Source organism: Eubalaena glacialis, chromosome X, assembly GCF_028564815.1.
Source record: "Eubalaena glacialis isolate mEubGla1 chromosome X, mEubGla1.1.hap2.+ XY, whole genome shotgun sequence".
Taxonomy (NCBI): domain Eukaryota; kingdom Metazoa; phylum Chordata; class Mammalia; order Artiodactyla; family Balaenidae; genus Eubalaena; species Eubalaena glacialis.
In genome coordinates, this window is record NC_083736.1 from 134,590,133 (window position 1) to 134,617,907 (window position 27,775).

The 27,775-nt window shown below is 49.5% G+C and overlaps 2 protein-coding genes across 6 annotated transcripts in view; both read left to right on the forward strand.

The window, feature by feature from the left end:
• MTMR1 (myotubularin related protein 1) overlaps positions 1-27,250 on the forward strand; it is a 66,737-nt gene extending 39,487 nt beyond the window's left edge. For 4 of the 5 annotated variants that reach the window (XM_061177867.1, XM_061177864.1, XM_061177865.1 and 1 more), the window contains 6 exons: positions 4,852-5,037; positions 5,488-5,694; positions 11,123-11,215; positions 15,729-15,842; positions 19,544-19,720; positions 25,182-27,250. In XM_061177867.1, the coding sequence (XP_061033850.1) occupies positions 4,852-5,037; positions 5,488-5,694; positions 11,123-11,215; positions 15,729-15,842; positions 19,544-19,720; positions 25,182-25,343 (939 nt within the window). In that variant the 3' untranslated portion in view covers positions 25,344-27,250. The remainder of the gene's footprint in view (positions 1-4,851; positions 5,038-5,487; positions 5,695-11,122; positions 11,216-15,728; positions 15,843-19,543; positions 19,721-25,181) is intronic. The other variant, XR_009698870.1, reaches the window with a different exon arrangement.
• LOC133081607 (uncharacterized) lies at positions 1,525-3,290 on the forward strand. The gene is made up of 3 exons (XM_061177868.1): positions 1,525-1,638; positions 1,757-2,697; positions 2,814-3,290. The coding sequence occupies exons 2-3, from the start codon at positions 2,221-2,223 to the stop codon at positions 3,027-3,029; spliced, it is 693 nt and encodes a 230-aa protein (XP_061033851.1). The 5' UTR covers positions 1,525-1,638; positions 1,757-2,220; the 3' UTR covers positions 3,030-3,290.
• Positions 27,251-27,775: the final 525 nt, after the last annotated feature.

Consider the following 27,775-nt stretch of genomic DNA (forward strand, 5'->3'; position numbering starts at 1 on the left):
GGATCCCCAGAACTGGGCCGTCACACAGTAGCTGCTCCCCGACTGGAACAAAGAGCTGCTGGCTGGTGGGCAGGGTCATCTCTCAATGGAGGACCTGTTGGTGAGTGGCATTGTATGTTAATTCAAAAGTCCAGACTCCATTATGGAGGTTTTCAGGTCAGCTTTCTTCTTGAGAAAGTGAACATGCAGGCAAGGAATTTCATTTTAACCTGTTGCAGTTGAGGAGCCTGTGTGGGGACGATAAAGCTCTGGAACTCAGAAAAAGGTCAGGTTGGAGGTCGAGTGGAGGTTGCAGCCTTGGAGGGGAGTGGATGAAGTTACCTAAGGAGCCTAGGTCATGTGAGCGGGGCCAGGCACCAGACCGCCTGAAATGCTGTCTGTGGAGGGTAAGAGAGGAACTCAGTGAAGGAAAGGGTGCTCCAGGTGGTCGGGAGGAGACCGCAGAGAGGGAGGGAGAGGTCCCAGATGCCGGGAGAGGAGGAGTGTCCAGGAGAGAACTAGGGGGAGGGGTGTCTTAGCTTGGACAGCTGTAACTAAGTATCATAGGCTGGGTAGCTTATAAACAGCAATATTTATTTCTCAAAGCTCTGGAAGCTGGAAGTCTAAGATCAAGGCACCAGCAGATTCAGTGCGTGGTGAGAGCCCGCTTCCTGGCTGTAGACAGCCCCGTTCTTGCTGTGTCCTCACACTGCCAGAGCAGAAAAGGGCAAGCTCTGTGCCGTCTCTTCCGAGAAGGGCACTAATCCCATCGTGAGGCCTCCTCCTTCATCACCTAATCTTTCCCAGAGGCCACACATTCTAACACCATCCCATCAGCAATTCAGGTTTCAACATGGGAATTTGGGGGGATTCAAACGCTCAGTCTGCAACAGGGGGAGGTGTGTGGACTTCGGAGTCTGGGGGCGTGGGAAACCTGTCCTGCCACTTGCTGCCTTTGGCCTTTGGGAGTTGCCAGCCCTCTCTGAGGCTTTGCTTTTCTCACCTGGGAATCCTCCCTGCTGCCTAGGATCGGCATCCCGGCGGGCCTTCACCAGGCGCTGAGCAGCTGGCTTGAAATCATGAACCCGGAGTCCATCCTTCAGCTGCCTCCGTCCCAAGGGGTGTTAGGCTTTCTTCTCCCTGAGGGTCGAGGATGGCCCTGCCGCCACTGCTGCTATGAGCTGATCCTTGGGGACTTGGGGGCCAGTGGGGAACAGTGTCCCAACATCGCTGGCTTCCCTCTGGAACCCTGCTTTGCCCCCATAGAGAGAGGTCTGGCCAGCAGGTTCGAGTCTTCCAGAACTTTCTGAGCCCCCTCCCCCTGTCCCTGCTGGGGTATGGGTGGGGCCCCTTCTCACCCTCCTTCCCCCTCTTCTGTCTCCAGACCTCCGGGTGCCTGCTCTCTGTCCTAGCATGGAGTAGGCACTTACGCTCATTTTCTCCCATGATCCCATTTTCTGATTGTCATTTGTCTTGTTTGGAGCTTTAGTAATCAGTTTCCAGGCAACAAACTGGCTTTAACTACATTCTCCTGGTTAACACCAGCCCTGAGCACGCACGCCCTCCATGCTGAAGTGCTTTCTGGGCGTGGGGCCTGTGCCCCAGCCTCAGGTCTCCCTCAGCGGGACGGGGTCCCTGCCCAGCTTGGGACTTTTCGAGGTAGGTGCTGGGGGAGGTCATAATACATCAGTGCCCGAGTATGGGGGGCGCGCACCGAGCCTCGCACGGATTAGCTTTCATTAAGATCGTTTATTTAGTTAGTATTTAATCCCCACAGTGAGCCCCTGGAGTCTTTCCGGTGAGAAAGCTGGGCGCAGAGAGATGGTGAGGACCCATAGCTACTTGAGTGGCAGACCTGGGATGACGAACCCACGCTCCGTGCCACCAAAGCCTGTGCCTTTAACCCCTCGGCCAGCAGTGTCTTCAGTGGGCGCCAAGGATATCGTTTATGAAAACATCATCCTGCCACGCAGGCAGGACCAAGCTCTAGGCTGCTTTGGCCACAGTTTGTGTTCAGAGAGTGTTCTGTTGAGTGAGAGCGCCTCACGTCATCCTGTGCCGGCCAGAGGACGGGTGCATCCAGACCCGATGACGACATTCTCTTCTTTCCCCGCCAGTTGTGTTTGCGGCTCCTGAGCTCGAGCAGGTCCTCGGCCCCTGCTCCGCCCCCGGTGGCTGGGCTCCGGTCCCCCGGCATGGCTGTGGCACGGGCTCGGGGCACACTCCCCTGCCCCCGCCTCCATGCCCGCCCGCCCCAGGCCCACACCTGGGCCGCCGAGCGGGACCCCAGGCTCAGGCCCCGGGCCGTGGGCTCCTGCTGGGCTCCCTGCCTCCCCTGGGCCCTCCAGGGGCTGGGTCAGCCCTTTACAACTCTTTCTCTCCTGGATGGCCCTGCCCCACGCCCTTCGTCCTCGACCCTTTGGCACAGAACACACCCAGCCTCAGACGGGAACTCCCTCCCACCCTGTCCCTACCTCCACGCCCCGGAAACTAGGGTGGCCTCCCCGCTGTGTCCTCCCCCGACGCCCTGCCCCTGTGCCCACTCCTTCCTGTGAAGTCTGTCCCAGCTGTGCAGATAAGCCCTCCCCGGAGTCACCGTCCCCGTCCCCTCGCAGCTGGCTCCACCGTTCCCCTGCCCCCGTGCCCGTCTTGGCCTGGACTCTTCACGGTAAGGCCACCGAGTACCTTCTTGTCACGACCTCGCGAGCTTTTGACACAGTGAGTACCCTCTCCTTTTTGAAAGACTCTCTTCCCTTTTCTCTTTATCCTCCAGTCTTTGGCCGCTCTCCTCAGTCTCTTTTGCTCTGCATTCCCTAAATGTCGGCCTTCCGCAGGCTCTGGACGTGACTGCTCTCCTCACCACACACGCTGTCCCTGAGCCCTGGACGCCGTCCCCAGAGCTGCCGCCCTGCCCCTCTTCCGTGCTCCAGAGCTGTGCGCCCTGCTCCCGAGAGGGCTCCACCGCTCAAAGCCCAGCACTCTGTTCCTCCCCCAGAAACCAGTCCACACTTTACAGTTCAGTGCCTTCTGGTCTGTTCACAGTGTTGTGAGACAGTCACCACTGTCTCATTCCAGAGCGCTTCCACGGCCCCAGATGGAAACCCTGTGCCCACTGGCAGTCGCCGCCCATCCCCCACTCTCCCCAACCCCTGTCCCCAACACCTGCCAACCACTAATTTACTTTCCATGTAGATTGCCTTCTTCTGGACACTTCATATAAATAGAATGATACACTGTGTGGTTTTATGTGCCAGGCTGCTTTCACTTGGCGTGATGTTTTTACGGTTCCTCCGTGTTGTAGCGTGTACCAGTACTCCGTGCCTTTGTGTGGCTGAAAAATAGTCCATTGTAGGGTTACAGCACAGTTTATCCGCTCATTCATTGATGGACATTTGGGTTGCTTCCACCTGATACCTGTTGTGGATATTCCTGCTATGATTTGTTGTGTACAAGTTTTCATGTGAATACCTGGTTTTAGTTGTGCGGGAGTTGGAATTTCTGGACCAGATGGTAGTTCCGTGTTTAACTTTTTGAGGAACCATCAAACTTTTTTCCACAGAGACTGTACAGTTTAAATTTCTGCCAGCAATGTATTAGGATTTCAATTTCTCTATATTCTCATAACAGATGTGTTTTGGATGTTGACCTCTGCAAAATATAAGCTAATTGTAGACCAGAGTTTGTTATGAGATTACCAAGGGGTGAGCCATATCCCTCTTTTTTGTTACACTTGCATTTTATTTTACTTAAATTACTTAAATAAATCTCACTGTTTGGGATTTACAAATTGTTTTATATAGAAGTTTTGTGGTAGTGCTTTATATTTTTTAATATTTATTTATTTATTTTTATTTTTGGCTGCGTTGGGTCTTCGTTGCAGTGCACGGGCTTTCTCTAGTTGCGGTGAGCGGGGGCTACTCTTTGTTGCAGTGTGCGGGCTTCTCATTGCGGTGGCTGATCTTGTTGCGGAGCACGGGCTCTAAGCGCGTGGGCTTCAGTAGTTGTGGTGCGTGGGTTTCAGTATTTGTGGCACACGGGCTCAGTAGGTGTGGCTCGTGGGCTCTAGAGCACAGGCTCAGTAGTTGTGGCGAACAGGCTTACTTGCTCCGCGGCATGTGGGATCTTCCCAGACCAGGGCTCGAACCCGTGTCCCCTGCAGTGGCAGGCGGATTCTTAACCACTGCGCCACCAGGGAAGTCCTCAGTACAACTTTTTTATTTAGATAGATGGTAGAACGTTTTAAAACCCAATTCGCCTTGTGTAAGATCCAGTTGTTAATCGTTTTTAAAACTGATGATGGATGATGGAAGATTGTTGTGGGTTGAACTGTGTTTCCATTAAAAAAAAATGTGTTGAAGTCCTAACTCCTGGCACCTATGACTGTGGCCCTGATTTGAAATAGGGTCTTTGCAAATGTAATCAAGTTAAGACGAGGTCGTATGGAATTAGGATGGGTCCTAATCCAGTCTGAATGGTGTCCTTATAGAAGAGATACAGACACAAGGAGAAGGCCATGTGAAGATGGGGCAGAGATTAACGTATCTATAAACCAGAAACACCCGGGGCCACCAGAAGCTGGAAGAGGCAAAGAAGGATCTTCCCCAAGAGGGTTCTGAGGGAACACAGCCCTGCCAGTACCTTGATTTTGGACTTCCAGCCTCTAGAACTGAGAGAGGAGAAATTTCTGTCACTTTAAGCCACTCAGATTGTGGTACTTTGTTCCAACAGCCATGGGAAACTCATACAAGGATGTAGGAGGCTTATTATAAACAGATGAGTTTGTCGCTTCTTTAATGGTCTCTATCTGGTTAACACTAGAAGGAACAGAAAAGTTAACTCAGATGAAGTGACATATATCTTTTGTTTTCACAGGCAAAGGGTGGGGGCTATGAAAGTGAAAGTGCATACCCAAACGCAGAACTCGTGTTCCTGGAGATCCACAACATTCACGTGATGAGAGAGTCGCTGCGAAAACTGAAGGAGATCGCGTACCCGGCCATCGACGAGGCACGGTGGCTGTCCAACGTGGACGGGACGCACTGGCTGGAGTACATTCGGGTACTTTACGTGCTTTCTGCTTAAGATTTCTCTGCAGCTGGGCCATAAAGCTGTCTGGCTGTCTGTCTATCTGGGTGGTTTCTTAGCCTTGCAAATGAGTGCATCTTTGCTGTGTACTTGGGCTTTCATAGTTTCCATGGGCAGCATCCAAACTGTGGTCTTTGTTGGGGGGGCTTCTGTGACGTAACAGAAAGCGATAATGCTTGCCTCAGATCAGGTTTTTAAAGTACTTTGTGGCCCTTTGATAAAGGACCCTATTTACTACTGTAGTTTTTTCTTAGTGTAAGTTTCTCTTTTTTCCCTCCGGTTACTAACGTTTCCTAGTGATTCTTAAATTGATTGCATTCTTGTTTGGTTCATTGACCTGAACTTCCAGTGTTCTCCACAGAATTCTTTTTGCTGTAATAGAAATTAAATGTAGCCTGGTTTAATGTGCCTTCTTTTCTGAAGATGCTTCTTGCTGGGGCAGTAAGAATTGCTGATAAAATAGAATCTGGGAAAACCTCGGTGGTGGTGCACTGCAGTGACGGTTGGGACCGAACATCCCAGCTGACGTCTCTGGCCATGCTGATGTTGGACAGTTATTACCGCACCGTTAAAGGATTCGAGGCTCTCATAGAAAAGGAGTGGATAAGCTTTGGACATAGGTTTGCACTGGTAAGTTGAGACAGTGAGGTGCACGCTTCATTATTTTGCTATATCATATGCATATTCGAATCACGCATCACACACACACACACACACACACACACACACACACACACACAGGAGACGGCTTTGTGCTCCGTGTGAGACCTGAATTGCCATAAGAGAATGCCATGGACCTCAGCATTGTATGTTCCTGGCAGGGCAATCTTTTTTATTTCCCATGTAGGTATGCCTTTATTTTTGTAAAGAATTAAGGTAAAATTCATATAACATAGAATTAACCATCTTAAAGTATATAGTTCCGTGGCATTTAGTGCATTCAGTGTTGTGCAACCACCATCTCTATCTAGTTCCAGAACATTTCATCACCCCCAAAAGGACACCCTGTACACATTAAGTAGTCATGCCTCATTCCCCTCTTCCCACCAGCCCCTGACAACCACTAATGTGCTTTCCATCTCCCTGAACTTGCCTACTGTAGATAACTGACATAAGTGGACTCATACAATATTTGTCTTGCTGTGACAGGCTTATTTCACTAAGCACAATGTTTTCAAGGTTTATGCATGTTATAGAACCTATCAAATTTTATCAGTAATTCCTTTTCATGGCTGAGTGGTATTCCATTGTGTGGATATACTGCATTTTGTTTATCCATTAACCTGTTGGTGGACACTTGGGTTATTTCCATCTGCTGGTGATTGTGAATAATGCTGCTGTGAACATTGGTGTACAAGATTTTGCCATACAAAGTACCATAAGACTGGGTGGCTTAAACAACAGAAATTTATTGTCTCATCATTCTGGAGGCTGGAAGTCCAAGATCAAGGTTCTGGCAGGGTTGGTTTCTCCTGATGGCTCTCTCCTTGACTTGCAGACGGCTGCCTTCTTGCTATGTCCTCACGTGGCCTTTCCTCTGTGCACACACATCCCTGGTGTCTCTCTGTGTCCAGACTTCCTCTTCTCATAAGAACATGAGTCAGACTGGAACAGCCTCATTTCAACTTAGGGCCTTTAAGGATTTGATTCTCTCCCAATGCAGTCACATTCTGAGGTACTGAGGGTTAGGACTTCAACAGTGCCGGACACACAGTGGTGCTCAGTTACGTGTATCCTCCAGTTTTAATCTTCTAGTGACCTTGCGAGGCAGCTGCTACCATGGATAGATGGGGAAACTGAGTATGAGCTATCTGCCAAGGTCACCCAGCTATTGAGGGTACAGCCAACCTTCAGGCAGGGGTTTCAGGCCTGCAGTCACTCACCCGCTGGGTCCGTCTACTATTCCTTCCCTCGAGTTTCTGTGGATGAGCTCCTACCTGAAGCCAATTTCTGTCCTTGCCCACCTGTCCCGTCATCCAGCTCACGGGCGGTTCCTGCCTCCATCCCCCCTCTCCCCTTGATCGTTTCCATTGATAGAAACGTGCTGTTACTTATCCCACCCTAAAACCCAACCCTCTTGACTGTACTTCCCCTTCCAGGTGCCACCCTGAACATCTGCTCCCCACTACAACAAATCTGCGCAGAACTAGTCTGTTCTGGCTCTCACTGTTTCTCCCCTTCTGGTCGCTCTTGAACCCGCTTCAGCCAGGCTGCCTCCTCACTCCCCGCGCCTTCGCCCTGCCACTGCTCTTGTCACAGTCACCAATGGCTGCCACTCTGCCAAGCGCTTCTCCTGTTTGGCCTGAGCATTTGATACTGGTCATTGCTCCCTTCTTCTGCGAACACTTTCTTCCCTTGGCTTCTAGGTGGCTACAACCTTCTGAATTTCCTCCTACCTTCTGGTCCTCCCTCTCTCCCCAACTTCTTTTTTTTTTAAACACCTTTATTGTTCATCACTGTTTGTTTGCTCTTTAGTTCTTCTAGCTCCTTGTTAAACGTTTCTTGTATTTTCTCCATTCTATTTCCAAGATTTGGGATTGTCTTTACTATCATTGCTCTGAATTCTTTTTCAGGTAGGCTGCCTATTTCCTCTTCATTTGTTCGGTCTGGTGGGTTTTTACCTTGCTCCTTCATCTGCTGTGTATTTCTCTGTCTTCTCATTTTGCTTATCTTACTGTGTTTGGGGTCTCCTTTTCGCAGGCTGCAGGTTCGTAGTTCCCGTTGTTTTTGGTGTCTGGCCCCAGTGGCTAAGGTTGGTTCAGTGGGTTGTGTAGGCTTCCTGGTGGAGGGGACTAGTGCCTGTGTTCCGGTGGATGAGGCTGGATCTTCTTGTCTTTCTGGAGGGCAGGACTGTGTCCGGTGGTGTGTTTTGGGGCGTCTGTGAAGTTAGTATGATTTTAGGCTGCCTCTCTGCTAATGGGTGGGGTTGTGTTCCTGTCTTGCTAGTTGTTTGGCATGGGGTGTCCAGCACTGGAGCTTGCTGGCCATTGAGTGGAGCTGGGTCTTAGCGTTGAGACAGAGATCTCTGGGAGACCTCTCGCCGATTGATATTACATGGGGCCAGGAGGTCTCTGGTGGTCCAATGTCCTGAACTCGGCTCTCCCACCTCAGAGACACAGGCCTGACACCCGGCCGGAGCACCAAGACCCTGTCAGCCACACGGCTCAGAAGAAAAGGGAGAAAAAAAAGAAAGAAAAAAATTTAAAAATTAAAAAAAATAAATAAAATTGAAAAAACTATTAAAATAAAAAAAATTTTTTTAAGTAATAAAAAAAGAAGAGAGCAGCCAAACCAATAAACAAATCCACCAATGATATCAAGTGCTAAAAACTATACTAAGATAAACATAAAAATCAGGAACAAGTCAGTTGCATACAGCAAACCCCAAGTCTACAGTTGCTCCCAAAGTCCACCGCCTCAATTTTGGGATGATTCGTTGTCTATTCAGGTATTCCACAGATGCAGGGTACGTCAAGTTGACTGTGGGGATTTAATCCACTGCTCCTGAGGCTTCACTCTCCCCAACTTCTTAATGTTGGGGTGCCCTAGGGCTCAGTCCTCACATCATTTCTTTTCTTTCTGTATGTTTCATCCCTTACTGATCTCAGCCAGTCCCACGATTTTAAATGCATGTATTTCAAATCTGTCATCTCCTCCCCATTGCCACTGGGTCCCCCTTAGTTCAGGCCTGGCCAGCTCCCTTGGAACTATTATGGCAGTCTCCCTGTCCCCTTCCAACCCCCTGTCCCCACTGTAGCAGATGGGGCATTACATAAAGCAGATCTGGTGCCGACTCTCCTCAGCACAAACCCCTCCGAGTCTGCCCACAGCCTATTGGGTTGTGGGCAAACTCCTCAGCGCCACGTTTGGGGCCCTTGGTGATCTGGCCCTGGCCCACCTTTCCAGCCTCATCTCACCTCTCTCGCCTTGCCTCAACCGTGCCCTGCTACTTACGGCACCCCCGGTGGCCACCACCAACCCCCCCCCCCCCGAGCCTCCCCACTGCTTCTCATAGAATCTATCCCTGGCCAGCCAGAAGCAAGTTCCTGCTGGTCCTTCAAGTTCTATCTCAAATAAGACCTCCTCCATGACTGTGACTCATGACTTTCCCTCCTAGCTTCCTCCTCTAGACCATCCCGGGATGGCTGCTTGTTCCTTTGCAGCCCCACCATATGCATCTCAGACTGGGAAGCCCCGGTGCACTTTATCGCCTCTGTTATTTACAGGTCTTCTCCTGCGACTAAACCACAAGTGAATTATTCATTGAGCCCAGATGCTGGGTCTCATGTGTCTTGGTACCCCAGGTTCCTAGCCAGGGGCCTGGCCTCCACTGGACCCCATGAAACCACCTGAAATCCTGAGGGTTGGGGTGGGGGACGCCTTGCACGCACCGTAAGAGTTCAGTGTGTGTCTGTTAAAAGAAAGAATGAATCTTAAATTGTAAACTGTCAGTGCAAAACTTGCCCTGGTGCCTGAAATACTGAGGAGCAGGTTCCACACATTATTTTATAAAGAAGTACAGAGATAATGCAGTGCACGCGGCCACTCGGAAAACAGTATGGCAGTGCCTCAGAAAATCAAACATAGAGCTGCCATGTGATCCAGCAACTCTGCTTCTGAGTATGTACCCCAAAGAAGTGAAAACAGAGACTCAAACACTTATTTGCACACCCATGTTCATAGCAGCATGATTCACGATAGCCCAAAGGTGGAAGTAACCCAGTGTCCATCAACAGATGAATGGTTAAATAGATTGTGGTCTATCCATACAGGGAATGTTATTCAGCTTTTAAAGGGAAGAAAATTCTGACACCTGCTACAACACGGATGAATTAAGAGGACATTATGCTAAATGAAAGAAGCCAGTTGCAAAAGGACAAATAAACTGCATGATTCCACGTGTATGAAGTATCTAGAGCAGTCAAATCTGTAGAGACAAAGGAGGATGAGGGGGGCCAGGGGCTGGGGGAGGGGAATAGGGAGTTACTCTTTCAGTTTGGGAAGTTCTAGAGACGGATGCTGGTGATGGTTGTACAACAGTGTGAATGTACTTAATGCCACTGAACTGTACACTTAAAATGGTTATGATGGTAAATTCGATGTGTATGTTTCACTACAATTAAAAATTTTTTTAAAAAAGAAGGCAGCATACTGTTCCTTTGAGGTGTTCATGTTGACTTGGTCATTTCCTTCTTTTTCTGTCTTTTCTTGGTGGCGATTTCATAGGCCCAGTATTTCTCGATCTTCCTGTGTGGTGATCGCCTTGTATCTTCATAACTTTCTTTTTCATCCTTTTGCTTACTCATCAAATTACTTGAAGTTTCTGTTAGAATGCTCACTCCTGAGCTGTTTTTAACTTGACATTTTCAGTGTTTTTGTCAGTCCTGTTTATGTGTTTGAAATTATCTTTTACCTTTTAATGTGAATCTATTAACATCTTGTAAAATATCAAAAGGTATGATATACAATACTGGATATCAGTTATGTCTTAAAACTGGAAAAAAACCTGGAGATACAATCCCGGACTGCCTCGAAGACTCCCCATTACCATTTCAACAGTGAGGCTTTGAGGTTCTCTGAGTCATGCAGAATTGGCTAAAACTTGTAGATTGTTAATTGTTGTTTTGATTCTCAGACTTCCTGACATTTCTGAAAAATGGGGGGAAAAAACTACACTTGTGGAGAAAACGGCAGTTGTCATGTGCTTTGTGAGCTGCTAACTGCTGGTCACATGTTGACACTGAGCACTCGGAGTGGTGGCTGGGGTGGACTGAAAAGTTGGCTGGCCTTTTGCTTATAACTTCTCGATCTCGACTATATTAAAGGGAAGTTATAAAACAATCAACATGTAAAAACAGTACACTGAAATTTTGTTTCCTAAGAGTAATGGCAGTCGGTTCAACGCAATGAACGTTTTTGAGTGCCTTTTATGTGCCAGGAATTCTGTTAGGCCTTGGGACATATAAATGAGACATGCTTCTTGCCACCAGGCAATTTAAAGTGACTTTGAGAGGACCATGGCACACATTAAAATGTTTAACCTCCTGATTGTTTTCAGCGAGTGGGCCATGGCAATGACAACCATGCAGATGCTGACCGATCCCCTATATTTCTTCAGTTTATTGACTGTGTTTGGCAAATGACGAGACAGGTGAGAGATTTCAAGTCTATTTCTGACCTTTATAGTCTCATCCAAACATATCTTAAAGTTGAAGACAAGCTTTAATTTCAGGTTCGTTCAAAGTGAAGATGTGTGTGTTAAATATGACCCCTTCTGTTATTTAACTCAGTTTGATTCTAATTACTTAGAAATATAAGCAGCCGTGCAAACCCTGCCCCTCAGTCCTTCTCTTTCTTTCACTTGCCCTCTCTCTGTCAGGGCAAGCAAGCACAGCCCGCTGCTGGGCAGGTGCTGGAAGATTCCCAGGTGTTAGAAATGGGGATGTGACTGAACAAAGGGGGTGGAGACCAGGGAATCCAGGACCCTCTACGCCCCGCCCCAGGCCACAGCCCCTCCCACCCCAAGGTGAGGAGGAAAAGGACTGTCCCAGGACCAGTGGCAGATAGGAAGCTGCTGAGCGTCTTGTCATTCCTTACCCGGCAGTGCATGGGGCCCTGGTAAGCCAGGTGGCCACGCAGGGGTCTCCCTTCCCTAAGCCAGTCGGCCCGATGGTCAGCAGGCCAGAAGGCATGTGCTGTTTCTTCCCTCATCTCCAGCGTCGAAACCCGAGTTTGGGGTCTTACCCTCATGATAGGACATTGTGCCGTACAAATGGACCTGGAATCAGAGCCAGAGAGCAAGCCAGAGTGCCGGAGAGAGCCAGAGGGACAGAGACAGGAGGGAAACCGAAATAGGGGCAGAGATACAGTGAGAGGGACAGAGGCGAGGGAGAGGGAGAAAGAGCAAGCAAAGTACGGAGCCCTTTCCAGAGTGCCTGCTTGGGTGGGATTGTGGGGAAGAGAGGATAGAAGAGCGTGGCCTGGGCTCTCTCCTTCCTGTTGACCTGGAGGTCTGGCCTTGACTGCTTCAGGCCCATGAAGGGGACCATATCATATTAAAGATGCACCTGCTTGGGCCCTGCCCCTGGAGACCCTTCTTCCTGTGGGCCTGGGGAGAGGCCCAGGTGTGTGTAGGTCTTAAAAGCTCCCCAGGTGGTTCTCATATGAAAATGAGCTACAGGACAAGTGATCCAGACAAGTGGTTCCCAGTGCAGTCCTGGGGCCAATAGCCTCAGCCTCCCCGGAACTGAGAGATGCAGATTCTCAGGCCCCGCCCCAGACCTGCTGACCCTGGATGGGGGGCAGCACTCTGTTTCACAAGCCCTCCAGGGATTCTGCTCTACTGGGGCGCTGCTTAAACTTCATTGTGCACACAAATCCCCTGGGGATCTTGTCAAAATGCAGTTCTGATTCATGGGTCTGGGGCAGAGCCTGAGAGCCTGCATTTCTAACAAGCTCCCAGGCTGTGCTACTGGTCCACAGATCACACTGGGGTAGCAAGGATCATGAGAGGATAGACAGATATACCTTCAGAAATTAGAAAAAAAGTGGGGTGGCGTGGGGTTCTAAGCAGCCAAAGTCGATTTCACAGAGTCCTCAGGCCCTCCCTTAGAACTTACTCGTACTTTTAGACCCAGCTTCCCCAAGCTGATTGGGCTCTTGCATCATCTGAGTGCTAGCTCACGGCTGATTCAAAGCAGCCAGTTAGGTAGAGGGGTGGGAGGTAGAGGAGGGGCGGTCTCAGGGGCAGGCACCCGATGGTATGAGTAACAGGGAACGGCAAACACATACTCAAAAGGCATGGACACTGGCCTGAAGTCTTACTGTTTTGTAGTGCCATGTACTCGCAATTTGTACTGATTCCAAGCCAGTAACAAAATTAAATGATGGTTACATTCAGGTTACATTCAGGTTAAGACAAGAAGGTATGAAATACATTTCAGAAAAATTACATAAAAAGGCTGAACACAGAAAATAATTCTGATGCTTCTGAAGGGATAAGCACCATTTTTGTGGATGTGAAGTAGCTTATTCCTCCCAAATGCCTAAAGTGTGTGTGTGTGTATATAGCATCTTCAAACTGACTTCCATTCTTCATATTGCTTAGTGCCTATTTTCATGTCTAATTTATATAATTTTTGTAATGTTTACTGGATTTTTAAGAAAGAAAATGAGGGGTTTGGGTTAGAAGATTTCAGATGCCTCTTACAAGCTTTAAGATTCTGTCCATGAAATGTGTATAATTAATTTCTTTTAAAATACCATTGTTAATGCATTAGAAGGAGACACACCAGTAATCAGTCTAACTATGAATTAAGTTACAAGTGAATTAGATATGTAGCTTGTCAGAAAAGATGCAGTAATGTGACAAGATTAACTTATTTTTAGGTTTCCTACTGCTAAATCAAATAAGCTAAGTCAGTGTAACGTTGTTAGACATCTCAATGAAATGAACTAGTCTGTGTGCACAAATTGATATCAAAGGAACTGAGGGAAAAAGTCATTGAAGGACTCCAGAGAAGAGTCTCAAAGACATTCTGCAATAACCTCAGTTTAACAGACTTCTTACCCTTTTGGATCGGTTTAATAGTTGATGTTTTTGTCCATCAAGAGGTGCAGAATTTCATTGTGGATTTCTATGGGGTTTTTGAGACCACACTTTTTACAGTATTTGGTATAGTTTCCAGGAGAAAAGGCTAAAACAAACTGTGAATCACAGAGGCTTAATCTTTAATCTGTATCTAGCGGTTGCTACTTCCTCTGATGAAATGTTTCCTGAACTGAGTTTAACACTACAATGCCCTTCGGATGCGAATAGCAGTCCTGACCTAACATGAATAGATGGAGCCTTTGTGTCCCCGTGTTGTGGGTGCCAACCGGCTTGGGCTGAGCCCCGCCCACCCTGACCTCCCATACCTGCTACCCACCTGGCCAGAGTAAGGCTTGTAGTCAGTGGCGATACCCACCTCCACGGCCCGCCCAACCAAGCTCCCAGATCCAGAATGCGGGCTCAGGGTTAGGACTAAAGACTCATATGACTTCAAAAATATGTCAGTAGAAGCTTTGCTGTCCTGTTGATAAATGTATATTTTTAAACGTTTGAAAATGAAATACAGACCTTCCATTTCTATCCTTGATTTAATTGCTTCAGTATATATGTAACTGTTATATTTTTGCTTAAAATTCATAAATTTCTTAGTGCCAATAACTTATAAATAGAGCATGACTAAGCTGCACAGAAAAATACTAGAAAAAATTGACATACTGTACTTGGCCAGATTTAGTTGTTTTAGTTCATCATTGATTTGGTTCATCTAAGAACAAGATTAAAAAAAAAAGTTATGTGTTTCTCTGAGAGCAATCCTTAAGGTAGAGAGAGGCAAATCTTAATCTAGGGCAGCTGAGCAGAATTCCTTAGGTTGGCTAATGTCATAGCCTGGTGAGGAAAATAACAATTTCAGATGGAGTTTGGACAGTCCTGAATTGACCACTGTTTCGAATTGAGAAGCTTGTCTCTGGTCTAGTAAAGTAATAAAGATAAGCTTAAAAAATAAACTTTCCATCAGTGACCCTGGTTGTCACTCTAGAGATGACAGAATTAGTTGTGACAGTGTGCAAACATCTCTGATTAGGGAATAGATCTTTAAAGTACGCTGATGCACAAAAATATGCTGGGTAGTTCTATTTAGTTTTGTTCTAATTGGCTTTGCTTCATTGAATAGGCGATGAATATTTCACTATGTTTTTACATTAGAATTCTGGTACATGGTAGGCTCCCAGTACATGCCTGCTGCTAGGATCATTATCGTCATTTCCAGATCGTCTCTATCATGGCTACTAAATGTCAGCTACTGGCTAGAACCTCACAGCAATGGTAATTCTTTGCTGGAATTTTGCTAGCCCCATTAAGAATTACCTGAAACAGCAACTGAGAGGATCGTGTGGTTTTCCTCCTTATTCTGTTAATATAGCGAATTACAATAATAGTTTTTTTTTTTTTTTTTTTGGTAACCTTGATCTTCAAATCTTAAACCAGCCTTGCATTCCTGAAACAAACCCCACTTGGTCATGTGGTGTTACCCCTTTTACATTATATATTGCCAGGTTCAGTGTGCTTACATATTGGTAAGAATCTGGGGATGTATGTCCATGGAGTTGTCTCTGTGGGAAGGTTTTTAATTTCGAGTTGTTTGTTTAATAGAAAAGGACTTTCTATTTCTTCTTCAGTCACTTACCTGGGAATCCCCCTCCCTTCTCCGTGACTCAGAATGTGCTTCCCCAACGGAAGCTGGGACAGTAGTAGGACTTGTCTCATTGGTTTCCATTCTGAGCTGGGTCATATATTTTGTCCAGCTCTCTAGTTGTTTCTGGCAGAAGGGTGAATGCAGGCTGTTCTGTCATCGTGGCAAGAAGTGGAAGCTCCATAAGCTTTCTTAGGCACTGAAAAGTACAACAGTTTTTGTTGCTTCAGGTTGTTTCTCAGCCAGATCTATAAGCTTGGCCCGGAAACTAGAGACAATTAAGTTCTACATGGCCTCAGTTTTCCTTTTAATCTTTGGCTATATTCCAAGTTGTAGCTTAGCTGTCTTTCACAAAAAAATTAGTACCAGTTTGTTTTAGAAATTGAACTTTAAAACTAAACCTTATTTCTCTCTCCATTTAAGTTTCCTTCAGCATTCGAGTTTAATGAACTATTCTTGATCACAATTTTGGATCACCTTTATAGCTGTCTCTTTGGGACTTTCTTGTGCAACTGTGAACAGCAGCGACTGAAAGAGGTAAGTGTGTTATATCCTCTGGCTTTCCTGATTGCTCGAGTGCCTTTCCCATTAAGTTCCACTGCAGAAGGGGGACTGAATGGAGAGGGGACTTGGGTCTCGCCCTGCTGCTGTCTGTAAATGGAGGGGTTGCACGAAATGCCCCCCCAGGGTTCACCAGCCCCAGCGCATGTGTCTAATCTTCCAGCTGAGTTGACGAAAGCCCCTTCCTTTACGGGTGCTGGGGCCCAGGGAGCCCACAGCTCCCTGAGGTCTCCAGGGTCAGGACTAGACTCTGGATCCCCTAATCTCCAAAATGCTATGATCCTGCTCGTCTTTCTCTGTGCTCTTGGGCAGAAGGGTACTGGGAGACCGTGGACAAGGAAGTCTGTAGATGAGCCCAAACCTCTCCCGAGGTAGCAAGCTCAACTTTGTTTCCATCAAGCTGATAAAGGAGCAGTTACCAAGCTTCTCTGTTAGATTTACCTCTTCCTTTTCTCCTCACTTTGGGATAAAAGACAGAAATGATCAAAAGTGAGGAAGCATTGGGGGAAGGCAGCTTAAAGAGTGTCCTCTGGTTCATAGAAAAGGACTTCTGCCAGCGGGTTTAGTGTGCTAGAACATTCGAGAACTTAGGAGAAAATGGCAGGCCCCCAGAGCCCACCTCCCTCTCTCTCAGTGCACAGCTGACCACTCCCTCACCCCATGCCCTCTCTGGTTCTCCCCCACCTCGCTGGCCTTCCCTGCTCAGTCTCTTTCCTTTTAACCCATCTCTAAACTTGGAGTCGCCCGGGCCCGGGTCCTCTTCTTGTTCTCTCTCTAGGTAACTTCATCTGTCTTGGGGATCCAAATGCTGTTTTCCTCTTCCTCCCCCACCCTTTTGCATCCCACTCAGTGGCACCTCTGCCCATCTAGGTGCTAAGGCCACATACATACATAGGGACCATCTTCAATCCCTCCCTCGCCCTCACCTCAGCTGCCACGTTCAGTCCCTCAGTGAGTACTGCCAGCCCTGTCCCCAGGATGGATTTGTAATCTGGCCACCCCTCACTACTCCACCACGACAAGCCTAGTTGAAGCCTACCCAGCCCGCGGTCTCGCATCTGGAACTAAGGCAGCTGCCCGGAAACGAGCATTTCTGACCTCCAGGGAATCCAAGCATAGCGACTAGGGCAGCGCTCCCAAACTTCAGACCGGTCACGTGCCTCTCCTCTGCTTGAAACCTCCCTGTGGCTTCCCACTGTGATCAGGGTCAAGTCCACATTCCTGAGGGCCCAGTGTAATGGGGCCCTGTTAACCTCCTAATGAAGAAAAAGAATTTAAATGAGTGAATTTTATGGTATGTGACTTATCTCAATAAAGCTGTTTTTAAAGAAAACGTCAACAGAACGATATGGTTCATATGTAGAATTTAAATCCTTGTGGTCTTATCTTTTTTTTAAATCAAAATGTACTCTAAAAAATCAGCTCTCTTGAGATATAATTTACATACCATACAATTAACCCTTTTAAAGTGGACTGTTCAGTGGTTTTTAGTATATTCAGGGTGCAACCATCACCACCATCTAATTTCATAAAATTCTCATCACCCCAAAAAGAAATCCCATACCCGTTAGCAGTCACTCCCCATTCCTCCCTCTGCCCAGCCCCCGGCAACCACTAATCTACTTTCCGTCTCTATGAATTCACCTCTTCTGGACATTTTGTATAAATAGAATCATACAGTATTTGTCCTCCTGTGTCTGGCTTATTTCACTAAGCATACTGTTTTCAAGGTTCATCCATGTTTAGCATATACCAGTGTGTCATTCCTTTTTCATGACTGAATAATATTCCATTGTATGGACAGACCACAATTTGTTTATCTAGTCATCAGCAGATGGACATTTGGGTTGTTTCTACTTCGGGCTCTTATGAATACTGCTGCTGTGAACATTCATGTTCAACGTTTTGTGAGGACATATGCTTTCACTTCCCTTGGGGAGACACCTAGGAGTCGAATTGCTGGGTCATATGGTAGCTCTATGTTTAACCCTTTGAGGAACCACCAGACTGTTTTCCAAAGCAGTTGCAATATTTAACGTTTTTACCAGCAATGTCTTAGGGTCCCATTTTCTTCACATCTTTGTAGACACTTGTTATTGTTTATCTTTTTGATTCTAGCCATCCCAGTTGGGTGTGAAGTGATATTTCATTGTGATTTTCGTGTGCATTTCTCTGATGACTAATGATGCTGAGCATTGCTTCATGTGCTTATTGGCCATCTGTATGTGTCTGTGGACAAATGTTTATTCAGATCCTTTGCCCATTTTTATTTGGGTTATCTTGTTATTATTGAGTGAAAGAGTTCCTTATGTATTCTTTACATATATAAGTCCCTTATCAGATACGATTTGCAAATATTTTCTTCCATTCTGTGCACTGTGTTTTCACTTCTTTGATGGTGTCATTTGAAACACACGTCTTTAATTTTGATATAGTCCAACTTATCTGGGGATTTTTTGTTGTTATTGTTGCTTGTGCTTTTGTTGTCATATCTAAGAAACCATTGCCTAACTCAAGGTCATGAAAATTTAAGCCTGTGTTTTCTTCTAAGAGTTTAGCTCTTATGTTTAGGCCTATTGTCCATTTTGAGTTACTTTTTGTATGTGGTGTGAGGTAACGGTTCAACTTCATTTTTTTGCATGTGGTTATCTAGTTGTCTCAGCACTGTTTGTTGAAAACGTTGTCTTTCTCCCATTGAATTTTCTTGGCATCCTTGTTGAAAATCAGTTGACCATAAATGTGAAGGTTCATTTCTCTACTCTCTATTCTATTTCATTGATGTATATGTCTATGTCTATCCATCCTATGCCAGTACCACCTGTATTGATTACTGCAACTTTGTAGTAAGTCTTGAAATTGGGAAGTGTGAGACTTCCAAATTTGTTCTTTTTTCCCAAGATTGTTTGGCTATTTGGGGTCCCTTGAATTATTGCTGGTGTTTCTCTTGTAAATATAAAATATAAAATATGAAAAGATCCTAATCTCTTGTGTCTAGATAACTTGGGGAGAAGTCAGCTGTCTTGGGAGCAGCAGAATGGTGGAAAACACTCCTGGCCTCACCGTTTTCTCACTTTGGCTTTGTACTTGATCCATGTTTAATGTCTGTCTGCCCCATCATGCCTGTGGGTTTGGGTGTCTGCATTCCGATGAGCAATGCAAAGTTACAGTGTACTGTAAAATTGGGAGGTGGGGATCTATAATTTAATGATATATTCTCTATATAAGGCTTCTTCAGCCTGCCACCCCACAGGTTTCCCCCCAGATAGCCATGATTTTCCAGTGAAAGGAATCTTATCTGTAGATTCTACCTATGGTCCTTAATATTAAGGGTCACACAAGCAAGGTGCAAAAAAGAATAAAAAATGTATTTGTTAAATATGGGCCCCATCATCCTGGGATTGTTAGAAAGTTCTAATTCTGCCTTCAAACAGACACAGTCGCCAGATGTCATCTGACTCAGCAATACGTTTTTCTAGGACAGTAACTGGTTTGTTTTTGGGTCACCCCAGCACGAGGCCGTGCGTGCAGAGGGATGCGGTGGGACTTAGTAAATGTTCCTGATTTTTATCAGTTGAACCCGCTTCATTATTCAAGTCCTTTTCTCCACGTGGTACAAATTCTTGAGGCTCTGAAGGAAAGTTGAATTTATTTCAATGTATTCCTTTTTTGTTTTTCAGGATGTATATACAAAGACTATATCTTTATGGTCTTATATCAATAGCCAGCTGGATGAATTTTCTAATCCCTTCTTTGTGAATTATGAAAACCACGTCCTATATCCTGTTACTAGTCTGAGTCATTTGGAATTATGGGTAAACTATTACGTGCGATGGAATCCACGAATGAGGCCTCAGGTACCTTTTTGTTTTTCTTTTCAAAAAAAGCATATCTTTCTGCCCAAGGAAACATGGTGGTGTAGAATTCTGTGAAGGTACACAGCTGATGAAGTGTTGTAAATTACTGCATTTGTCAGTCCTTCCGATGACTCGACTCGGTCACAGCTTATAGACTCTGGTAGCACAACAGAAAGAGGGCACGTGCCGAGTCACAGAGCACGCACCCCCTTGAGGAAGTGGTCGTTTCCCCCTCCCTTTTCACTGTAACATCTGCTGAGATTGAAGAAATATTACAGAACAGTGCACAGCAGGGCCAGGCAGCCGAGCTGTGGTCGCCCTTGGTGTTCAGTGGCTGAGCTCTTCCAGCTGGGTGGCCGGGATGTGGTGGGTGTGGGTGAGGAGAACAAGGCAGCCAGCCCTCACCTCCACGGGCAGATGGCTTCCTACTGAGGGTTCTGGGCTTTTTTTTTTTAAGTTGAATTGTCTTCGGGTTTACTGGCCGTGCACCAGGAGCATGTCTCCAGGGCCCAGTTTGACCTCATCACTTCTGTCGGCCCCAGATGTGCAGATATGCCTTTCCTCTCTGCCCTCCTCCTGCTTGGTCCCTCCCTCTTCTTTTTGCCTTCAGAGTCTCTCCAGGCATGTTTCATCTGTCTCCTTCTGCTTGGGCAGCCGTGACAAAGTCCCACAGACTGGGTGGGTCAAACAACAGAAATGTATTGTCCCCCAGTTCTGGAGGCCAGAAGTCCAAAATCAAGGTGTCTCAGGGTTGGTTCCTTCTGGGGGCCGTGAGGGCAGGATCTGTTCCAGGCTTCTTTCCTTGGCTTGTAGACGGCCATCTGCTCCCTGTGCCTTTTTTTTTTAAAGTTTCATTTTTTTAAAAAAAAATTTATTTATTTATTTATTTATATTTATTTTTGGCTGTGTTGGGTCTTCGTTTCTGCGTGAGGGCTTTCTCTAGTTGCGGCGAGCGGGGGCCACTCTTCATCGCGGTGCGCAGGCCTCTCACTGTCGCGGCCTCTCCTGTTGCGGAGCACAAGCTCCAGACGCGCAGGCTCAGTAATTGTGGCTCACGGGCCCAGTTGCTCCGCGGCATGTGGGATCTTCCCAGACCAGGGCTCGAACCCGTGTCCCCTGCATTGGCAGGCAGATTCTCAACCACTGTGCCTCCAGGGAAGCCCTCCCTGTGCCTTTTCACATCATCTTCCCTCTATGTGTATCTGTGTCCAGATTTCCCCTTTTCATAGGGACACCAGTCATACTGGATTAGGGCTACCCTACTGACCTCATTTTAACCTCATTACCTCTGTAAAGACTCTCTCTGCAAATAAGGTCACATTCTTTGGTACTGAGGGTTGGAATTTCAACTTACGAATTTAGGGGGGGGGACACTTGTAATAGTCCCCAAGCCCCACTAACCATGGGGAGGACTGAACTGTTCATGTCCCTCTCAGTTGCGTGGCATGTGAACGTGGACAAGGCCGTCACTTCACTAACCTTCCCTCCATGCTAGAAGTTCGCTTGCTGTAGCCTCGGCCTCGGGCTCCGTCCTGACAGTGCAGCCTGCCGCCTGGGGCACCACTTCCTGCTTGTGCGCGGCTCACCACTCACCTCGCCTCGCCTCGCCACTCGCCTCCTCTTTCCCTTACTCTGTTTCCTTGCTCTGTCCACCAGTTCCGTGAAGCTTCAGCTATGGAAGCCCTTTCGTCCTCTAACCCTCTGAGTTGGCTGCGCTGCCCTGGAGACCTGAGGACTGTCCTCCAGAGCGTCACTATCAGGGCCTGTTCAGCACAGTACTTGTCCTTCTCCCGGAGCAGCCCCTGAACCGGGCCTCCCGTCGCCCCCCACCTACGCCCCCGTCTCCTGGCCTGCGATGGATGCCGCATCCCGCCAGGGGCCCCTCAAACCCTCTGACCCCAGAACGCTTTCCCTGCCCTCGGCCTCACACCATGCTGACAGGGGACGCTCAGAGAACCTTTTCTTATGAAACCTTCCCTGACCTGACCCGCCCCTGCACTTACTCTGAGGGCCCAGCTTCTGTCACCGCATAGGAGGCAAATGTCTAACGCGGGCATGGGGCCACTAGCTGCTTCCCGCGTTGAAGTGGCCAGGGCAGCGGGCACGTCCACACCGGCGCGGACATGCTGGGCGCCAGCAGGGCCAGAGCACGTTTCTACCTACTGAACACCAGGGTACTGGATTTAATGTGTGTTTTGAGTAGCAAAAATGCCAACTTTTAGGAGTTGTAAAATGTTCCCTTTATTGAACAACATCTGAAGTTGAGGCACAGTCTCAGCTCTTTTCCCATGAAACCAAACAACAGTATACAGTTTTAGGCAACTTCTTTGGTCAGTGGTCAGTATTCGAAATACAGGTTTTCAGTTTCGTGGCCAGTAAGCCATCAGTCACTAATTTCAGGCGTCCTGTGCTCACACCTATACGGACAAGCACCCCTCCTGTTAGTTCCATGGCATCTGGAAAGTTAACAATCGGCCGTGGCCTTCAAAAAGCCACCTCACGAGCATGGTCCCCAAACCTGTCCCCTTCCCTCTTGTGAGTAACCCACGCGTCTTGTGACCCTGGACTCGTGCAGCCAAAGTCAGTCCCGCGACGGCCCCTTTGGCGCCTGGCGGCCTCCTGTCACCCGCCCCGCCCCCTCAGGCCTCTGGGTCTGTCATCTCAGCTCCCGGATTCCCTTCTCCGGGCCACAGGGACAAGGTGGTGTTCATCGCCATTTCCCTCTCCTCTTAGATTTGGCATTCTGCAAGGCTGGCCCCTGACACAAGCGCTGTCATGAGATTGAATCACCCCCAGGCGAGCTCCCGGCGCAGCGCTCCGCCCTGATCCGGTGCCCTGACCCGGTGCCCTGACCCGGCTCGTGGTCTTAGGCTGCCAAATCCAGGGCCCCTGGAGCACTGCTTTCCAGTCTTGAGTCGCTTAGGCACCCAAGCCTTCCGGCAGCTCCTTCCTGCGTGTTGTGTTGTTAGAAATACACCAGGGCTGAGGTCTCCTACCGCCCCGCCCCCCTCCCCCGCCCGGCTCCCTCTGCTGGCGCTACCAGCCTGGCCCTGTGCTGGTCACGAACTTGGTGAGGACAGGGCCCAACTCCTTCTTCAAGCCTGCATGCTGCACGCTCCTCTGTTCTCGAGAGCACTCGAATTCGTACTCATCTGAGCGCACTCAGCTCAGGACGATCGTGAGAAGCACAGGCATCGCTGCTCCGGGATGAGGCTCTCGGGGGCGCCCCGGCCAGGGCCAGACCCCGACCCTGGCAGTGAGTCAGTGCCCGCTGCGCGGAAGGTCCCCAGCCTCCTGAGACCTCGCAGGGGTGCGAGTGGCAAACGGATCCCTACAGAGCCCGGCACAGTGCTTGGAGGGCTCAGGGGGTGGTCTAGCTTTGTGCGTCCCCCCCTGCATCTTCAGGTGAGGACTTGATCGCAGGGGCTGTGGGCCACCGCGGCTTTGCAGGAGGCTCACGGTAGCAGCGCAACACAGCACAGGCACGGGAAGGGCAGCAGCGGGGCCTGGCCAGGGGATCAGCATGAAGGCTGGCGTCCAGTGATGGGGCAGGGAGCCGGGCTGGGCAGAGCAGAGGCGGGGGCAGGAAAGAAAGGCAGGGGCACAAGGCGGCTGGCCTCTTTGAGGAGGAGGGGCTAGGATAGCTGCCTGGAGGGGGCCGCCTGGGCCTCCATCAGAGGATGGCTGTGTGGGGACTCTCGTGGCGTTTTGTGTCACACATGCTAGCGCTGGGCGACTGGCCCCAAGATGGGCATTTTCTCAAACAAGCCTGCCTTTGATCTATTGTAAATGAAGATAACGTGTGAGAAAAGATAACGAAGGCTGCGTGGAGACTAAGATGAGAGTCTCGGGCCTGGGCGGGTGTGAAGTCGCGTGTCACCCACATGGCCCGCCTCTCTGACCCCAGGGCCTGGCTGTTGGTAATGGTAGCTTGATCGCAAAGCGACTGGAATCAAGTCCCACAAAACGGGAAAACACCCAGTAGGTCCGAGGCTAAGAGGGGAGCTGTTGTCCACCTCCCAGTGGCCTCTCCTTGTCTGGGGGCCTTTGCCATGGGCCTCCCCCACTGCCGCCCCCTCTCTCCTCCCTGGGGCCGAAGTCAGGAGTGTGTTCTGAGCCTCTTCTGGGCGGGTTACCGGGCACCCTCGCGCGTCGCGGACACCTGGCCGCCTCCCCCGCCGCCCCTGCCTTGTCTGGCTCTGTCGTCCCTGTCCCTCTGCCCCTCATCCCTCGCATGCGCTCACCTCTCTGGTCGCTCACTCTCGGGTCTCGCGTCTCTCTCACCTGTCTCCTACCTTCCCTCTTCGTCCACTGGGGTGCTCACCACTGGCACCCCTGATGGGATGGCTCCCAGACTTCGTGGGGAGGTCACGATGAAACACGCAGGCGTGGCAGGAGTGCAGAGTCTCCAGAAGGCCCCCGCCCAGAGCAAGTGCCCTTCCAGCCTGTCCCTGTAGGATGAAGCCCAGCCTGTGAGCGAAAAGGGTCGGGGGATGGTGCCCCAGGCAGAAGGGACAGCACACGTGTGGCATCTTCCAAAACCTGGAAGGTTCGGGAATGCAGGAGGGGAGAAGAGGCAGGACTTGGTGAGGGGTGACCAGGGGAGGCAGGCTGGGGTCAGACCACACAGGGCCTTGAAGCCAAGGTCAGGATCTTACCTTCAGGCCTGCAGGAGGAAGCCACTGGAGGCTGTTCATGGCGTCCCGGAGCCTGGCTGGGGCTCAGGACCCAGGCTGGTGGCTGCTGTGCAGAAGCTGGACGGGGGCCGAGGGGAAGCAGGGGGAGCTCCCCAGACCCCACCCCATACCCCCTTCGCCCCTCAGGTGGCGACTTCCCTCCCCGGTCTGCTTCGCTCCACGAGGGCAATGCCAGGTCTGGGCTGTCTGGGCTGCGGCAGGTGCCCAGGGCAGCTTGTGAACTGAGCGCGGGAGGGAGTGGGCGCTGTGGCCAGAAGAGTCAGGCTGGGAGGCTGGGAGGCCCCACAGCCCGGGAGCACTGTTCTCATCTCTGTGCTCCGCGCATCGACCGGTGCAGGAATCGGCTGAGGCGGGGGGCGGCGCTGGCGTGGCCGGCACAGGCTTTGTGAACAGGGACGGGAGCCAGTGGCCTGGGCCCCTCCCCTGGCACTGCCCCCTCCAGGGCCTTCTGCCCGCGCCCGTCCAGGCTGATGAAGACACGCGGCTGCGAGGTGCAGGAAGTGCTGGTTTAACAGCAGGGTTTTCAGTCAGCAGCGCGACGTACGGAGATGCAGAAACGGAGGTGCAGGGGGTGTGCGGGGCCACGGCCATCGATGCTGCTGGGTGGTGGCCTCAGCCGAGGGAGCACCCGCTGGGGAGGACGACCAGGCCACGGCTCGCGGGGAGGGGCCCCTGTGCCCGCGGCAGTGAGGGCGAGGGGCGGGAGGCGGGGACCGGGCTGGGGAGCGGCGGGAGGCGGCGCTGACCCGCGTCTCTGCCCGCAGACGCCCATCCACCAGAACCTCAAGGAGCTGCTGGCCGTCCGCGCGGAGCTGCAGAAGCGGGTGGAGGACCTGCAGCGGGAGGTGGCCGCGCGCGCCTCGGCCTCGTCTGAGCGGGGCTCCTCGCCGTCACACTCGGTCACGCCCGTGCACACGTCGGTCTGACGCCGCTGTCCCTGCGGCCCGGGCGGGGCGCCTGCGACTTGTCCGATTAAGGCCCGTGCCCGCCGCGTCTCAACGGCACTTTCCACCAGTGACCGACCGTGTGCTAGGGGACAGCGTAAGTGCTGTTGTGTCGTCAACACCCTTTTCCCTCCTGCCAGCGCTTTCCCAGGGCCGAGTGGGGGACAGTCGAGCGAGCGGAACGCAGGGCTCAGGCTCAAGGTGGGGAATCCTCGTGAAAAGCCACCCCGCTCCCCTAGAGGCCACGTGGCAGCCCCGTGGCTCCTTCCAGCTCTCTGCTCCCCCTCCAGGGCTTTTCAGTTAACTCTGTGCCAGGGAAGACAGGCCGTCACCGTCTTCCCCAGGGCCTCCTCGCGCCAGGGGTCCTCCGGTACCACTTCCTGTTGTGTACATATAAGGTATTTTTAAAAAAGAGAAACATGCCTTTATTTTCCTACGTCCTTTTTTTATGTTTAGACTAGTCACCCAAGGAGGCATCTGCTTGACGGGACTGGGTGAGGAATTTTCAAACCAAGCTCATGCTAACTTTGACGTGGTACATTTGAAGCACAATTTGAATGTGGCCACTTAAGGCCACGTGTTCCGTCCTCACCCGACTCTGGGACCTGCCACTTCCTACTGCTGACAGCTCTCTGTCACAGCGGGTCTGCTCTCGCCTGTTATCTGCTGTCTGAAATAATAATCGTTCTCGTTTTATCGAGATCCCTTCAACTCGGTTTATTCCCGTCACTGCATGTCGGTATTTTAAAGCAACCACTGCGCTGTGACTTCAGATGCCGAAAGCAGAGCACTCGCCTCCCTCCGTTTCCTCATCTCAGAGCCACTCGGGCCTCTCCTCCCCATCTCACACCTTCACTCACCGGCTGGGCTCTGGGACTCCATCATCAGTCTGGGCAGGAATTAATTGACCGTCAGCTGGTTCATCCACTAGAGCTAGAGCTCTGAGCTGCTCCGCGTGGCGCGTCATGCAGAATCTTGCACATTTGCGCCCCGCCCTCCTCCTCCTGGTGCCCAGGGCCGCGCCCATTCCTGCCAGCCCCGCCTGGGACCCCAGCGCTGCAGGAATTAAGCTGGCCTTTGAGTGGGGGGAGCTCATCGGGTCAGACCTGCATGCAACTGCCTTGTAGTATCTGGTTGGTTTCAAATTCCTGGATGCTACCCAAAGCCCTACACAGCGACCTGATTTTTGACAACATCATTCTTAAAGGTTTCTTACACTCAAATACTTACTTAGAGAGTAGATGTTTTTTCAACTTGGAACCTTCTGATTCTTATAGAAAATTATCTGGTATCTATAAGGTATCAAATATTTATTCGAGGTAATTTGATAACCTAAAATCAATTCTCCATTTTTATCATCTGGGGGATTTGCTTCTAAACTGTGTTTTAATTGACATAACTTTTGAGTCATGCTTCCCACATAGCTGAAACCTTATTTATGAAGGGATAAACTGGATTATTCATTGACATACTGATTTTTTTAAATGGGGAACCCATTTTTTCCCCAGAAATATCACATAATCCCCAGCTGCACTAAGACTGCCAACCTTGGTATGGGCTGGAGGCGGCTTTTGACAGAGCCAGCGAAGCCAAGTGGGCCATCCTTGCCAATGTCAGCATCCTGGGCCCTAGGAGGACCCCTAGAGGCTCCCATTCGGTTTGAAAGCAGCACAACAGATCATTTTCCTTTGTGTGTTCCTAGCACAGAACTGTTTCTAAAACAAACAACTTGAAGTACAGTTTTGTTACCTAAGCACTTCATTTTTTGGTTTTATTTAAGCGTACTAGAATGTAAAACCTTTACAGTTCAGATTTTTAAAGACTGGTGCAGTATTTTATTTGCGTCATCCGATGCACTGTATTTCAATCTGTAATTAAAATAACGTTTGCTCCGTGGTCTCATTTTTTGTTGTCCTTTTAAGTTTTTTTTTTGGTGATTTTTCCCTTGTGGGAAATTCGTAAACATTCAATACACGTCATTTTATTATATGCCAAGCACAGTTAGTGCATGTAAAGTACCCTTACATGATTTAATTCATTTACTAAGTTGTAAGTGCAATTTATCATAAGACTTGAGTGTTTTGGCTGAAATGGGTAACTATTCTGATTTTAAAATCTGAAACGCCCCCGCACCGTAACCTTGAGAAAATGCTGAAGGTGTGAGGAAAGGACTGGACCCCCTGAGAGGCAGGTGTGGCCCCGAGGAAGCAAGGCCAGCTTTCCAGCCCATGAGTCCTAGCTCTTAAGTGGGACAGACTTCTGCGAAGCCCTGGGGTCCCCCTCCCCCCGCTGCAGAGTCTCCGGAGGGAATGCTGGCCTTTACGGGGCTATAAGAGGCCTGGACGAAACCACGCCGGCCCCTGCGGCTCCCCCTTCTTCTAAGGCCTGGTGTCCCTCTCCTTCTCCACGCAGCG

What these genes read in the sequence shown, in the direction of transcription:
- LOC133081607 (XM_061177868.1), top strand. Translation starts at nt 2,221, where the DNA reads ATGCCCGCCCGCCCCAGGCCCACACCTGGGCCGCCGAGCGGGACCCCA. An exon ending in CCTCGCGAGCTTTTGACACA is followed by an intron (nt 2,698 to 2,813) that starts GTGAGTACCCTC and finishes GGCCTTCCGCAG; the next exon opens with GCTCTGGACGTGACTGCTCT.